At 33.2% G+C, this 17,373-nt stretch overlaps 1 protein-coding gene across 1 annotated transcript in view; it reads left to right on the top strand.

The window, feature by feature from the left end:
- KLHL4 (kelch like family member 4) overlaps positions 1–17,373 on the top strand; it is a 72,462-nt gene extending 55,089 nt beyond the window's left edge. The window contains exons 7-11 of the mRNA XM_016205751.2: positions 3,131–3,355; positions 4,822–4,984; positions 6,787–6,999; positions 14,264–14,435; positions 15,921–17,373. Coding sequence (XP_016061237.2) covers positions 3,131–3,355; positions 4,822–4,984; positions 6,787–6,999; positions 14,264–14,435; positions 15,921–15,980 — 833 coding nt within the window. The 3' untranslated portion in view covers positions 15,981–17,373. The remainder of the gene's footprint in view (positions 1–3,130; positions 3,356–4,821; positions 4,985–6,786; positions 7,000–14,263; positions 14,436–15,920) is intronic.

The following is a 17,373-nucleotide window of genomic DNA, read 5'->3' as shown; positions in this document are numbered from 1 at the left end:
CTCAGCATTCTATGTAGACAATAAAGCAATTGCTGATCTCTAAGCCAGCATTTAGCCAAATATATATTTTCTTCTTTGTAAATTTATTGTTACAAGTATTACAGAAGCCCCCCTCCCCCCCCACCCCACCCCCCCAGCCAACTGATCCTTCCAGTCCTAATCCACCTCCCCAGGCCTTCCCCATACTATTGTCTGTGTCCTTGAGTTATGCACATATGCATACACATTCTTTGATTAACCTCTCCCCACCCACCCTCCCACTTACACACCCCATCCTTCCCTCTGAGATCCCTCAGTATGTTCCATGCTTTTATGTCTCTGGATCTATTTTGTTCATCAGCTTGTTCTGTTCATTAGATTCCACATATCAGTGAGAACACATGATACTTGTTTTTCTCTGACTGGCTTACTTCACTTAGCATATTTTACAGGTCTATCCATGCTTTCCCAAAGGGTAAGAGATTTTTCTTTTTTACAGCTGCATAGTATTCTATGGTGTAAATGTCCCACAGCTTTTTTATCCACTCATCTACTGATGGGCGCTTGGGCTGTTTCCACATCTTAGCTATTGTAAACTGTGCTGCTATGAACCTAGGGGTGCATAAGTTCTTTCTGATTGGTGTTTCAGGTTTCTTAGGATATATTCCTAGAAGTGGGATCACTGGGTCAAGTGGCAGTTCCATTTTGAATTTTTTGAGGAACCTCCATACTGTTTTCCACAGTGGCTGCACCAGTCTGCATTCCCACCAGCAGTGTACTAGGGTTCCCCTTTCTCCACTTCCTCCCCAGCACCTCATTTGTTGACTTGTTGATGGTAGCCATTCTGACAGGTGTGAGGTGATACCTCATTGTGGTTTTAATTTGCATCTCTCTGATGATTAGCAACATTGAGCATTTTTTCATATATCAATTGGCTATTTCTATGTCCTCTTTGGAGAAGTGTCCTTTGCTGATTTTTTAATTGGGTTGCTTGTCATGTTGGTGTTGAGTTGTGTAAGTTTTTTATATATTTTGGAAATTAACCCTCATGGGATGTATCATTGGGGAATATGTTCTCCCATACAGTGGGATCTTTTTCATTTTGTTGATGGTTTCTTTTGCTGTGCAGAAGCTTTTTAGCTTGATGTAGTCTCTTTTGTTTATCTTTTCCTGAGTTTCCTTTGCCTTCTGAGACATGTTGGCAAAATTATTGCTGCAAGAGATGTCTGAAATTATGCTGCATATATTTTCTTCTAGGATTTTTGTGGCTTCACGACTTACATTTAAGTCTTTTATCCATTTTGAGTTTATTCTTGTGTGTGGTGTGAGTTGGTGGTCTAGTTTCATTTTTTGCATGTACCTGTCTAATTTCCCCAACACCATTTATTGAAGAGACTGTCTTTACTCCAGTGTATACTCTTGCCTCCTTTTCAAATATTAATTGACCAAAAAGGTGTGGGTTGATTTCTAAGCTCTCTGTTGTGTTCCTTTGTTCTAAATGCCTGTTCTTATGCCTGTACCAGGCTGTTTTCATTACAATGGCCTTGGAGTAGAGTTTGATATCTGGTATTGTAATATCTCCAACTTTGTTCTTCTTTCTCAAGATTGCTGAGGCTATTCGGGTCTTTTTTGGTTCCATATAAGTTTTAGAATATATTTTTTTAGATCTGTGAGATATGCCATTGGTATTTTAATAAGGATTGCATTTAATCTACCGATTGCATTGAATCTATAGATTGCTTTGGCAATATGGACATTTTAACGTTGTTAATTCTTCCAATTCATGAACTTGGTATATGCTCCCACTTATTTTTATCTTCCTTAACTTATTTTTCATTGTCAACAATGCATGTGTATATATTTTATTATTATTATTTGTTGTTGTTGACAGTATTACAGATATCCTCCAATTTCCTCCCCTTTTTCCCCCTTTTCTCATCCCCTGGCCCACCCCAGGCCTTCACCACATTACTGTCTGTGTCCATTGGTTTTTCATATGTGTATTTAAGTTCTTTGGTTAATCTTTTCCCATCTCTCTCTCCTCCTATCTGAGATATGTCAGTGTGTCCCATGCCTCTATGCCTCTGGATCTATTTTGTTCGTCAGTTTATTATGTTCATTAAATTTCACTTATAAGTGAGATCATGTGATCTTTTTCTTTCTCTGATTGGCTTATTTCACTCAGAATAATATTCCTAAATTTCTTTCTTCAATGTCATATAATTCCCTGAGTTCAGGTCTTTTTCTTCCTTGGATAAATGTATCCCTAGGTACCTTATTTTTGTTGTTGCAATAGTAAATGAGGTTTATTTTTCAGTTTCTCTTTCTGAGAGTTCACTATTGGTGTGTAAAACTGCCATCGATTTTTGGGTGTTAATTTTGTATCCTGCTACCTAGCCAAATTCATTTATTAAATCTAGTAGTTTTTTGTTGGAATCTTTAAGATTTTCTATGTACAATATCATGTCATCTGCAAATAATGACAGTTTTACTTCCTTCTTTCCAATTTGGATGCCTTTTATTCTTTCTTCTTGTCTGATCACTGTGGCTAGAACTTGTAGTACTATGTTGAATAAGAGTGGTGAAAGTGGACACCTTTGTCTTGTTCCTGTTCTTAGGGGAAATGGTTTTAGTTTTTGCCCATTGAGTATGATGTTGGCTATAGGTTTGTCATATATGGCCTTTATTATGTTGAGGTAAGATCCCTCTATTCCCACTTTGCTGAGAGTTTTTATCATAAATGGGTTCTGGATTTTATCGAATGCTTTTTCTGCATCAATTGATATGATCATGAAATTTTTATATTTCATTTTGTTTATGTCCTATATCACATTTATTGATTTGAGAATACTGTACCAACCTTTTGTCCTCAGAATAAATTCCACTTGATCGTGATGTATGATTTCTTTAAATGTATTGCTGGATCTGATTTGCTAGTATTTTGTTGATGGTTTTAGCATCTATGTTCCTCAAGGACATTGGCCTCTAATTCTGTTTTTTTGTAGTGTCTTTATCTGGTTTTGGTATTAAGATAATGTTGGCCTTTTAAAAAGAGCTTGGAAGTGTACCTTCTTGAATTTTTTGGAATAGTTTGAGGAAAATAGGTGTTTATACAACTGTTTTTTACCCTTGTTCAATATCCCCCTAACAGGTACCACTACAATTGAAAAATATGACCTCAGGACCAATAGCTGGCTACATATTGGCACAATGAATGGCCGTAGGCTTCAGTTTGGAGTTTCAGTAATTGATAATAAGCTCTATGTTGTGGGAGGAAGAGATGGTTTAAAAACTTTGAATACTGTGGAATGTTTTAACCCAATTGGCAAAATCTGGACTGTGATGCCTCCTATGTCAACACATAGACACGGCTTAGGTAAGAGCTTAATGTTATGTGTTTTCTAAAGAATGTATAGTTAGCAAGGCTAATTAAAAATTAAATTCAGCTGCATATTATTGGGATGTAGCAAATCTCTTAGTCAAAATGTCTCCAAAATGCTGAAAAGCTTAAGCAAATGGTAAAAACCTTCAAAACTTTTTTCTTGTTTCAGATATCACACTTGTTATGAAGGATAAAAACTTTTAGAAGAATACATTATTGAGGAACACAAAACTGCAGTAGAGTTTTCTTGTAAGCTCAATTTAGAGAAAAGAGCACTTAATAATGGAGAAACATTGTTTCTAGTTAGATGAATCATGGTCCTTCTTTGAATAAACAAATCTATATTTCAGCAAAAAGCCTGTGATGCAGATCCAATGCAAGGATATTTAGAAAAACCACTTTGGTTGAGAGTGGCTGTAAGTTATGTGTAAGCCAGAGGTTATAAAAAAGTTTAAGAAAGATGGAGTAGAGACTTCTAGAACAGTGGAGAACTTTGGTTCTCCTGAATATATGTCAGGGTACATTTTTGTTCATGCTAGTTTTCATACATTTTCAACTTCATATACTTTGTTTTAAAAAACAACAGAATAATTTCCTTGTGTTTTGTTTTGTTTTTCTTTTCTTTATAAGAACTAAGTTTTACACAACTAAAATGTGGTACATCCAAGTCTGGTATCATTTGCCCCAAATTATCTGGTAAAGAGTCTATGTCAAATGGTAAATGATAGACTATATTAATTATATTCAGCTCAGTTGTGTCAGTGATTCCTAGACATAGCTTAGAAAATATATCTTACAAAAAATCAGAGAAAGTTTTTAAATCTATTGATGTTATTAAAAAGATAGAGATGATAAGGGTATACCCGAGAGGCTCACTGAGATGGGGAAGAAGGTGGGGGGGAAAAACAGTTGTGTGTATTGCCAGAGCAGTTAATAAGCAGTTAGAAAAGGGGCATTTATAGTATCTGATATAAAAAAGTTCTAATTACTCCTCAAAAACCCTGTCTATTTCATTATCTGATGAGAAACTTTTTTGTCCCTATAATAAAGAGCAGAGATTAGAAAGACCTACCACAGTTAGCCTATAATTCTAAGATTTATATAGGATTTAGTATCATACCTCATCTACTTCTTACATTCAAAAAATGGCATCTAAATTATGCCAGAAAAAATTCAGCTTCCCTTATCTATCACATCCTCAGAAATGGTGTGTTCCACTACCTCTTTTGACTTCAGTATGGAAACAGTGATACTCTTTCATGATAATGGTACCTATGCCTGAAATTTTTCTAGGGTTAAAAGACATTATTTAGTTTCATATCAAGATTAGTAAATCATTCATGTGTGCACATACTCTTTTAAGAAACAAAGTTCTAACCAGTTGGTTGCTTGCACAATGAAACAACATCCATTTTCTGTGTTATACCTAGATGAGCGCTCATGCTATTTTTGTTCTTTAGGTGTGGCCACACTTGAAGGACCAATGTATGCTGTTGGTGGTCATGATGGATGGAGTTATTTAAATACTGTAGAAAGATGGGATCCTGAGGGACGTCAGTGGAATTATGTGGCCAGTATGTCAACTCCTAGAAGCACAGTTGGTGTTGTGGCACTAAACAACAAGTGAGTAAACCAAAACATACATGGTCTTTGTTCCTAGGTCATGTGATGTGATCTATCAATCAATAAGCATTCCCAATGACAAGAATATCATAGTTACTATGATAAAAGGCCTTTGTTGGAACACTCCCTTCATTAAGATGGAAATATTTGTCTGAAATGGACATTTAATTAAATATTCTGTAGTCTCTTGCTGCTCAAGTCTGGTCCTGGGACTAAGAGCGTCAACAATTCCTGAGATCTATTTAGAAATTCTGAATCTTAGCCCCACCCTAGACCTTCTGAATCAGAATCGGCATTTTCACAAGACCCTCAAGTGACTTTTGTGCACATTAAATTTGAGAAGCACTTCTGCATTCAAACCAGTCCCAGTTTTACCCTCAAGAAGCTTCCACTTATTACATAATAACTTATTCTTGACTTATCAAAATTTTGACCTGTCTTTGTAATAACGCAAGTTTTGCTTTTTGTTCTGTACCACATATTCTCCTGAGTATTTAGGGTTCCCAACTCTATAGAGTTACATGTGGTCTCATCTTTCTAAATCTTTCCCACTTCCTAATCATTTGCCTATAAGAATAAGCTAATATATTAAAACCCAATGATGTTAAAGTTTGCTAAGAGCTTGAATTTATTATTTATTTCAACTAATTATGTGTGCTTTCTGACAAGGGACCTTTGGAGACAATGACCAGCATATAGGAGTAATGTGAATAACGAGAAATTCAGACATCAGAATGGATTAGAGCCAAGAGACAGCCTTGTGTGTCTGTACTGACTATGCATCAAGTCAATACCTCATCACATAAATGGGCTCAGTAGACATTTCAGCACAGATGGATGTTAGCACCTGATGCAAAAAAAAGTAGGAAATGTCTATAGTTAAAGGGATACCTAGCCTTACAATGTCTTAGAGCTAAAAATACTCTGAAAAATGGTTATCCTGGCCTGACCTGAATGATTATCAGGTGATTCAGTAACAATCTCCAACATATTACAACCTATCACAACTGAACATGAATGGCAGTTATAGGCATGGCTTAGTAAAGTTTATGGGAGAAGTGCCATAGCCAATATATCCTCTTAAGAAAAAATATTTTGTCTAGATTCTATTCTGTTCTCTTAGTCATTTATCAAGTTAACATATTCCTAGTGACATTATTTACTAAATAAAGTAGTTTATAAAAACAACATATATGCATAACCCATGGACACAGACAATAGTGTGGTGAAGGCTTAAGGGGAGGAGTGGGTGCAGAGTAGAAGGGATCAATGGGGGGAAAAGGGCACATCTGTAATACTTTCAACAATAAATATAAATTAAAAACAAAACAGGGATTATAATGCTAGACAACTGAACCTAGGTAAAATTGCAAGGTTGCTTTTAATGAGGTATAATTGGCAAATATTGCCAATGTTTTCAATATCTTCCTTCTTTCTCTGTACATAATTTCCCCTGGGATTTTTTAATCTATTATGTAAAAGTACCTTTCACAGTTTGCAATAGGGTAGATTTTAACAAGTGCCTTCCATTCACAAACTCAGGCTGTCTGTTATAAAATACTAAGGTAGTAGGATATACAGAATGGAGCAAAAATAGGTTTACAGTTGTGAGTACAGAAAAACAAAGTTTATTCTTGTATAATTATTTATTATTGTGTTATTTTCCCTACAAACAACTGTAAATCTACTTTTGCCTCGCCCTGTACTGTCAGAAACTTAAAATACTTTGTTCAAGGTTCTTTCACTTTCATTCTATGTACAAACTGGAAAAACACACACTTCTGTTTTTATTTTTTTTCTAGGCTATATGCTATTGGTGGACGTGATGGAAGTTCTTGCCTCAAATCAATGGAATACTTTGATCCACATACTAACAAGTGGAGTCTGTGTGCTCCAATGTCTAAAAGACGTGGAGGTGTGGGAGTTGCAACATACAATGGATTCTTATATGTTGTTGGGGGTCATGATGCCCCTGCTTCTAACCATTGCTCCAGGCTTTCTGACTGTGTGGAACGGTAAAATATTTTTATTTATTTATGTATGTATTTATTTGGTTATTTTTTCAGAAATGAGAAATATTTTTTAAGCCTCCAGAAAGTAGTTTTCCGAATAAATGTTAATCCTTTCAAAGGTTGAGTCCCTTGTAAAACTGCACACTTACTTTTAAGCTCAAAATATTTTGAATACGCCTTATTATGTGTTTTAAATCCATCAAAAGAAATATATAAAGAGAATATTATGTTTTATTATTTGATAGTCACCCTATAAAATAATGAGACAAAAGGGATGTAAGATTAAAAACATTTTATGCCAAGCTATATCACTCAATCTGTTCACCAGCCCAAATCAAAATAACTTTATTGTTTTAAAAATCAGCCCTAGCCTGGCCGTCATAGCTGAGTGGTTGATCCAGGTTCAATTCCCGGTCAGAGCACATTATCCAGGTTGTGGACTCGATCCCCAGCAGGGGGCATGGAAGAGGCAACAGATCAATGACTCATCATTGATGCTGCTGTCTTTCTCCCTTTCCCTTCCTCTCTCTGAAATCAATAAAGATATATTTAATAAATAAATAATAAATAAATATATAAAAATAAATAAAAATAAAAATTATCCCAGTGATTGGCAGAACTGCTATCCTCATCCTAAAGACACACTCCCTTGTTTTTGCTTTCTGAATCTTAAATCAGTTAAGAAACAAAAATTAACTAATTTTTTGATATTTGTCCATGCATTTATCCTTACAAGAGAAATTTATATATTTGTATGACTTTGAGTTACTATCTAGTATTTGTATATTACAACTTAAAGGGCTCCTTTTAGAATATCTTTTAGGAGAGATCTACTAGTAATGAACTCCTTTACCTAATGTTTACCTGGGAATGCCTTAATTTTTCCTTCCTTTTTGAAGGATAGTTTTGGTGGTTATAGAATTCTCAGTTGATAGGATTTTTCTTTCAGCAATTTAAATAGAGTATATGATCCCACCGCCTTCTGTCCTCTGCTGAGAAATTTGTTCATAATCTTATTGAGTATCTCTTGTATGCCACAAATTGCTCTTCTCTTGCTAATTTTAAAATGGTTTCTTTGTCTTTGATGTTCAACAGTTTAATTATACTGTCTCAGTGGGGGTTTTCTTTAGGTTTGTCCTACTTGAAGTTCACTGATATTCTTGGATTTATAAATTCATGTTTTCTTCAAATGAGAAGTTTTCATCTATGATTTCTTCAAATATTATTTCTTCCCTTTTCTCTATTTCTCTTTTTCTTTTGGACTCCCAGAGTGCATATATTAATCCACCTATTTTGTCTCATAAGTCATTTAAATTGTTCGCTTTTCTTTATTCTATTTGATCCTCGGACTTGATGATTGCAAAAGACTTGTATTCAAGTTTACTTGTTTTCTTCTGCCTGAGTATCCTACTAAATCTCTCTAATGAGTTTTTCAATTCAAACATTTTATTTTTCAACCCCAGAATTTCTGCTAGTTCTTCTTTAGAATTTATTTTCCTTTGTTGACATTCTAATTTTCTTCATTTATCATTTTCCTGATTTCCTTAAGTTCTTCGTTTTCCTTTTAGCTCTTTCAGCATATGTAAGACAGTTGTTTCAATGTATTTATCTTGCAAGTCAGGTGTCTGTATTTCTATATTGATCTTTTCTTGATACTGTATTTACTTTGTTTCTTTTGAATGAAACTTGCTTTCCTGTTTACTTATAAGCTTTGTGATCTTCTGTCAAAAATTGAGCATTTGAAACAAAAGGGACATCTCCCAGTCTTTGCAGACTGGCTCTAAGGATGGGGAGACCATGGATAGTTAACATGTCATGTTCTGTGCCTGGGATCAGCCTAGCATGAAGACTTGAGGTCTTCTCAGGACTTTTCTGGACTTGTGTGTTTCCTGGGGTTGTACTTGTTTCAATTCTGTGTATACATATCTGCTTTTAAATGTCTCAATTTCCTTAAGAGTCTCTCAGCTCTGCTGCTTCTCAGGGTCTTTGCTTTTCTTCAGTAGTCTCCAATCAGAAATCTCTTGCCCCAGGGGTCCATGCATCTGTAATTTCCCCACAGCTTTGATGAGCTATGTGTACTATATCCATGGCTTTCCCTTGAAATCTGTGAGCTCTGTCACTTTTGACTGTCTGAGTTGTGATTTAGGTAACACAGAATAATCCCATAGGCAGCACCCAGACAAGTTAGATTGTTGCATATTAAATCTGCTCTTTTCTCTCTGGTTCAAGGAAAGGAACTGGGGTTTGGATAGTGATTTCTCCAATCCATACCATGACTTGCCAGGAGGAGGTGGGGCAAGAACAAATAAAAAGTCACACAATTTCTTACTGACTTGAATATAGCTTATTTTTCACTGAGCATTTATTTTGCCACTGTGGATCTTTGACTGATTTTTAAGAACCCCTAGAAAGTTATTTTAGCCAGTATTTATTTGTTTATTTAATGTTTCTTTGAGATAATGATGTGCTAGAGCTTTATAGCCTACCATCTTGAAGACATCACTTCCCAGTGATGTGACATTGAAAACAAGACAATAACCACATGAAAATCCCATCCAGTTGCCTGTATATTTAAAATTTAAAGCTGAACCCACTTTTCTTTTTATCGTCCAGAAGCACAATAATGAAATTAAATGTAATTACAAATGGAAAATACTTTGAAAGTCTAGTACATCCCTATTCACCTTACAGAAGTGGGAGTTGAAACACTCTCTGTTTAAATAACAAACAAACAGTGGCAAAATTATTATTTTTTCATAAAAGTGGAGTTTTTAAAAGTTTGGAAACCAATTATATTGAACTTTCCATTTCAGTACAAAACCAAAAGTTCACTGATATTACACTCAGGACAATTGATAATTAAACCTCAAGCCAATAACCTTTCTTTTGATTAATACAGAATTGCATCATGCATTTCTAATTTTAAACATTTATTCTGTGTGTGTGTGTGTAACTCAGAGGAATCTTTTTTCTCTTTTAGAACAAACAAAAGAATACAATATACTCAACATTTGTTAAAAATTCACTGTAAGAAGGTGTGAAAAGAATAGATTCTATTGAAATTTTGAATTGACTAGACAATTTATTGATGCTTTCTTTAGACCACAAAAAATTATAGATGTCACACAATACACAAAAGGTTAGGTACAAGCCCACCTGTTAGAAAATGTATACATATACTCAGAAAACCCATACTTGTATTCAAAAATGGTAAAAATAGTTTTCATTTTAAGTAATGGTGGTTAGGCATTTAATTTAATTTCTAAGCTTGTAAAAAATTTATGTTCTTCTACCTAAGAATAACTATAGCCTTCTCTTTATAAAACTGTTGTTAGTGGATAAGACTAAATCACCTCCTCTAAGCTAAACAGACAATATAAGAAATTATTACATTTGGGAAAACTTGATTTGATCAAAGGTACAAACAAATCCATGTAAAAGTAAGTATGCTATCTTAAGTTTTTATTAACACTAAAAACTATATTGTAGTGATAAATTCATGGGAGAGAAAGCTCACAAAGTGATATTTATATAGAGAATTCATATTGTTCTTTAAGGAAATATTAAAAGTTGTCTAAAATAATTTTATATAAAATAACACAATATTGTACAAAATTATATATAGTAAATAAGAACTCAAATGTCTGTTACTATGAAAATCAAACCTGACTTTACAAAAACTTTATCTGAATTTAAAGTTAAATTGCATACACATATAAACAAAGAAATAGATACTTTAAACCCTATTTATAATAGCAATTTTTTGGTAATAAATCTAAATTAGTAAGAGATTTTCTCTATATACACTACAGTCTATGCCTTTTTCCCATTGTAGTTCTGGAGGCTTCTTGTTGAATCTTAGTGGTATAACTTGTGTTGCATTTGCTAAGTTCTTTGTATCTAAATGTGTGGGACTGTGAAATGAGGTTTGGTCCAAAAAGTGTACATTTCATAAGAAAAAAATCTAGAATAAATAAAATATTTTATTTAAACCACCATCATCTCTCCCATTATTATGCCAGCATTTTCCTGGCTTTACTTCATGAACTCCTAAAATTGTAGAATTATATGATAGGATCTGAAAGAGAGGAATTGGGCTGCATTTTACCACTGTATAGTGTTCACAGTAAAATTAGCCTCCCAATGGCTTGACGTGTCTATACCAATTTAAATAGACATTTACACATACAGCTAGAAAAATAAAAAATCAGTTCATATTTTTATATACAAAAGTTCATAATGAAGACTACAAAATTAAATATTTACACACATGTCCTAATAATTAAATGTTTAACCTTATTTACTGACATAACTATATTTCCATATACACTGTTTTTTTTTTAAATTCAAATACACTTAAAAAATTTTTAATGGAAAAGAAGAGCACTTTATACATTCCAAAAAATGTATAATATAGTAGTTCAAAGCACTTGATTTAGAGTCAGATATATCTGAATTCAAATCCCAGGTCTACTGTTTACAAGTTATGTGACCTTGACCTAGTAACTTTATACCCAAACATCAGTTTCCTCATGTGAAAAGTGAGAATAATTGTAGTATCAACCCCATGGGTACAATATAATAAATGTTAATGCACTTAACACATTTCCTAGAACTTATTAAGTACTGATTAGAAGTTAGTTGCTGGTATTGTTTTTGTTTGTATCTTTCTGCAGTCAGTATTAAGTTATTACTATCATTATCTCTTTATTATCATTTTCTGTGAAAATACTTTGAGAAAATGGATAGTACTAAAGTAAAATTTTTAAAAATTACAAATATGACCTTAATACAAACATAAAATTAATGTGTCAAAGATTTTATGTGATTCATTAATTAATGAGGTAACACATAAGATGTTAATACTGCTTAACAGAATCTTGGATTAAAGAACATATAGACAATTAGGAATGCTGAAAAAATTGTTAACGGATGTAAAGGTAGTTAACATCCTATAGGGAATATCATGTAATCCTTAAAGGAAATTATTTGTACATGGTAGAAATTAATTCTATCTCTATAAGGGAAAATCATTTGCATTGCTATACACAAGAATCTCAAGAAAACTCAGTTTTCTACAGTGTAACTTCTATACCTATAGAGATGCAAAATAGGCTTGTCAGTAGAAAGTGAAGCAAAGGCATACACTGTGGAATCAGATATTGTTGGCCTCCCCAGTACCTTAGGCATGTCACTCAATTAAGATAATCATTCAAATGAAATGTTTCTTAAACCATCACATAAACCTATGTTGATTGGGTCAAGGATTATTATTTCTATAATGTGGATGAAAAAAGTGAAGCAAAGAAGTCAAGAGAATTATCCTTAATTTCTCTTAGTGGAGGAATAAGTTTATAACTACTTCTCTTCTCTTCAGGCTTTATTTTATATATATATTCAAAGTACGGAGAGATGGAAAAGCAAAAGAGAAACAAAAGGGAGAAACACCATACTATTTTAATTTGAAAGAAATGTAGTGACTTTTTCCTTAATAATGTCTCCTGTGTGTCTTTGCAGATAGTAACCATATTACAAATTTTTTTTTCTTTAAAAGATTCTACATTCCCCACCCTTCTTTTTAACTAAACAGTATCCAGATAATATTAACATAAGCCATATTTTTAGTATTAACTGTTATGCACATGCAGGGCATTCTTGGGGTTTGGTTGAAAATCTCTAAGGAAATATTTTCATGAGCCCTGGTTCACCATTCATAGGAGTGTGTGCTCTTATGATGACTTCAGCCTCAGAGTACAACAATAGCAATTGTGTTGAAGATTCAGCTTAACTAAAGCATACAGCTATGGATTTGTTGGTTCTGTGTTTATAACATTAGAATTTAAGGTGATATGCTACATGACACTCAATGATATACACTGGATGTTGAGGTTATCTTAATTATTGATGATTTCAGACACTATGAAAAATATGACTAGACAGGGCACATGCCTGGTTGCAAGCTCGATCCCCTGTAGGGGACATACAGGAGGCAGCCGATCAACAACTCTTTCATCATTAATGTTTCTATCTCTCTCTCCCTCTCCCTTCCTTTCTGAAATCAATAAAAAATATATATATATATGTGACTGGATATGAGGCCAGATCAAATCGAAGCTGGGATCATATTATTTAGAATATGATTAACGAGATTAAAAATATAAATAAGAGGGGTAATAGAAATATAAGGAAGCCCGGCTGGCGTGGCTCAGTGGTTGAGCATCAACCTATGAGCCTGAAGGTCATGATTCAATTCCCAGTCAGAGCACATGCCTGGGGTGCAGGCTCAATCCCTAGTCAGGGGTGTGTAGGAAGCGGCCGATCAATGACTCTCTCTCATCATTGATGTTTCTATCTCTCTCTCTCTTCCTCTCTCTGAAATCAATAAAAAACATACGTTTTTAAAAAAGAAAAAATATATAAGGAAATTAGTAGAGGCTAATAATGTCTCTTTTGTAAAACAAATCTTTATCATTAAATTTTACAAATAGGCCAATATAACATCAGAGCATTTCCATGTATATTTATGAGTTTTCTTTTATTGTTTACCTCTTTTAGATGTCAGTATTATGTATATTTTAAAAATAGGCTTCAAATTTTAGGAGATAATTTCTGATGAAGGTTTTAATTAATATTACTTACTGAATTATCTTTCATTTTGCTCAGAGAAAAGTTTAGGGATAAAGAGTTAACTCCAGATTAAAATGGAAAAAATACTAAGCTCCTGTGAAGATAAATAGGAACTCTCATAGGGGAAAAATATAAGATAAGGCTATGGTCACTCTAACCACAAATAGTATTAAAACCAGGGCATGACATTACATAAAACTAAAAAGCAATTATATTCAGATTTACTTAAAATGCCAACTCTCATATAAGCAGGATCAGGCATTTCATATATAACTTTGATATACAGAGAATAAGAGAAAAACTAAAGCTCTCCAACCAGCATAATAAATGAGAGAGGGGGCATTTTTCACACAATGTTAAGACACTAATAAGTGGAATTTCCTCGCAGAGACTCTGAGTACTTGCCAAAGAAATTCATAGTCTTTTTGGAAATACATTTTTTATATGCTTTGAGTGTCCTCTGGTGGCTGAAGAGAGTTTTGTCATGTACTTAATCTTTCACATTTATCAGTCAGACTACATTTGAAACTTATAAGGTATTTTAATTCCTTAGATAAGTATACATTTTATTAAAGACTATTATTTTTAATTTTAACACTATTGTACTTCCCCTCTCAATTGTATTCTTAAATGTCTTAAGGTATGATCCCAAAAATGATTCGTGGTCAACGGTGGCGCCTCTGAGTGTTCCTCGAGATGCTGTTGCTGTGTGTGCTCTGGGAGACAAACTCTTCGTGGTTGGAGGATATGATGGACATTCTTATTTGAATACTGTGGAGTCATATGATGCACAGAAAGATGAGTGGAAACAGGTACTCATATTAAAAGTGTTCAAATTGGTGTGTTTCAGGTTTTAATGAAAATTATTTAAAAATATGTTTGGAATTAGTTCCATTCTCTTCCTCTTAGGGTCTAACCAGATTATTTTAGTGAAATTTGTAGTATGTACTGTATCTATGCTATAGGAAATTACTAGATGATCTAATTGAACATTAGCCAGATCCATCAGTACTTACACAAAAGGGGACAGAGCAATCGTTTGACTTTATAGAATCATTTATTTCACTTTGTAGTGAATTAAATTCAATAATTCAAGAGCTTTACTATCTGGACAACTTCCTATGTTTGTATTATGACTTGAGAACCAAAGAACAATGTCCTCGCCCATAAATATCTGCCCCTTCTTATCTGCTTGTGCCCAAGGAGAAAAATCTTTCAATCCCCTTCTTATGGAGATTGTATAAACTACAATAGTAGTAATTTTTAATCAGTCATTCAGGGAATTTAGTGCACAGTAAGAGACTGGAATTAAATCCTCTCAAAAGTGCTCGGCATCTAACAGAAGAAATTATAAGGACAGTATAAACTGGGGCACTGAACGGAAATCCGAGGATGCTAAAGGCAAACTTGATGGTTTTGACAGTTTTTCCAGTGATAGCTCTAGATTTATTCCAAAATATCTCATGGTGTTTTGTTAGTTAAATAATGGGTTAATAAAAATGAAATATGATTAACTCTTCAACATTTTCACAAACAGACAAACCTTGTATTTGGTATGTAACTTCACCTTCCCTTACGATGACTTCATGCGGCTCTGTATTCTACATAGTGAACTGGTTACTGTTCTAAAATATGTGTTAATGTAATGACAGCTGATAATGGGTTTCAATTCCTTTGTTTCAGCAATTTGATTCAATAAGACCCTTGGAATCATTTAAATTCTTCCATATTGGTAGTAGCAATGCTTAGGACCAGCTAGAAATGGAACATACATTTTAGCAAGCAAGGAGTTAGGTCAAATGCAATAATTAAACTAATTGTCTACGCTGGTGGAATTTACTTTTCTGAAAATTGTAGACCAGTACCTAAGAAACTTAGATCTATTCCTGGCTTTTTGCTGTTTCATTGTGTGGTGTTGGCAAGAGTGAAAAAGAACTAATAGATAATGGAATTATAACAACTATCTGCCAAATAATTTTCAATTATTTTCTCACTTAACTCTAACAGAAACCTTGAAGGATAAGTATTAGCTGTAATTTTTCAAGTGAGGAAAGTACCAGCGAGGTGAAACTTACTCAATATCACCTGCTCCTCAATCTCAGATCTAGATCTTTTTAAATACTACATTTTTTCTACCACACTGGACTGTTATCTGGACTACATTTTCCCTTGTCTTTATGCAAAGTGAAGGTTAGACCAGAACAGCTAAGGACTTTATCAACTCCAATATGCTATATTATCCTAAACACAGAATTCATTTAAACATCATTTCTTTTTCTGTTTTTGTTTTGTGTTAGGAAGTTCCTGTTAACATTGGAAGAGCTGGTGCATGTGTTGTGCTGGTGAAGCTACCATAAAGCTATCTCATCAAACGGAGGAAAACTGAATAATTTTAAAAACAGAGTAGGGAGAAGAAAGGAGGAAGAAAAATGTTCTTTCCTTCAATTAGTAATCAAACATGAAAATTCTTTAGTTATTTTAATATGTAGTTATGATTGCTTTCATTTGTGAAGCCAAAGCAAGTTTTAAACATGAATTACATATAGGTGTTTAGTGTGTGTGTTGTTACAGCTGATTATACACATGGAAATCTCCTCTAGGTTTAGCCTCATTACTTTAAAATGTTTAAAGGAAATTGATAGTGACCAAGGTATGAAAAGTTTTAAAAGCATTGCTAATTTTTAAGTTAAGAGTCTGAGAAATCAAAAATATTTTCTGTTTCAAAGGTACTCTATTATCTAGACTATAACTAGTATAAAAGAGAACTTCTAAAGTTAAAATATAGTCAGATTTTAAGTAAGACATCATTCTCTTATTCAAACAATATCCCAAATAGCTAAATAATACCTCACATGTATTAATGGAAAGCTTTCGCTGTGTTGACAAGGAATAATGAAAAACTCATTGGCATAATTTGTTATGATGATCACAGTATATTAAAAATTTTACAAACTTATTCTTTTACAGTATCATCTTCCAAAGCACACATATAAATTTGGTATTCCTTAACATGTCTTGTTGGATTTGCTACCAGTAAAATATTACTGTAATTTCATATACACAATCTATACAACAAAATAGTGAATACTTATCATTATGATACAAACTGTGACCTCTGCCCTAAAGTGTCAGGGCCTCACTTGTATAGAAAGTAATATTCTCCTCAAACATTTCTATGAGCTCTGTCAACACCTACCATTAAGTTTAACAAGTTTTCAAAAACAATTTTTGAAGTACAGTAAAATTGAGAAGATGTTTTACAGTATTAACACATGGAAATACCAAAATGTTTGATATCCACGGTAAGTTCTGTATCTTTTATGTAGCAATACATACCTTTCTTTTAATGTTATATTCATCCAGTAGAAAATGTTAAGGATATGCACACTACAATAAACATTTTTAAATTAGAAAACAAACAAAAAGGTTAGTTGGGCAGTACTTTACCTTTAAGTTTTTATTTGCATTTATCCCATTATAGAAAATATTTAAGATAAAATGTTGAAAAAATTTCTTGATAAAAATAACTTTTCAAATAAATGTACAATTTTAGAATTTCTGCAATATGATTTTTTTAAATAGGCTTTGCATTGTAGTATGTGAAACCAACAAATAAAATCCAGACAGATGCTTATAAAATGTACTGCTACTTTTTAAATTTTAAAAAAGAGCAATGTAAGTTTTACAAAGATATCTGTACTTTGACAGATTGAATTTAAATAAAATCTATTTCCTCTGGTTATAAAGAGT

This window comes from Miniopterus natalensis, chromosome X (genome assembly GCF_054644295.1).
Source record: "Miniopterus natalensis isolate mMinNat1 chromosome X, mMinNat1.hap1, whole genome shotgun sequence".
Taxonomy (NCBI): Eukaryota; Metazoa; Chordata; class Mammalia; order Chiroptera; family Miniopteridae; genus Miniopterus; species Miniopterus natalensis.
The sequence above is the reverse complement of the archived record's forward strand: the minus strand, read 5'-3'. Positions and strand labels throughout refer to the sequence as shown.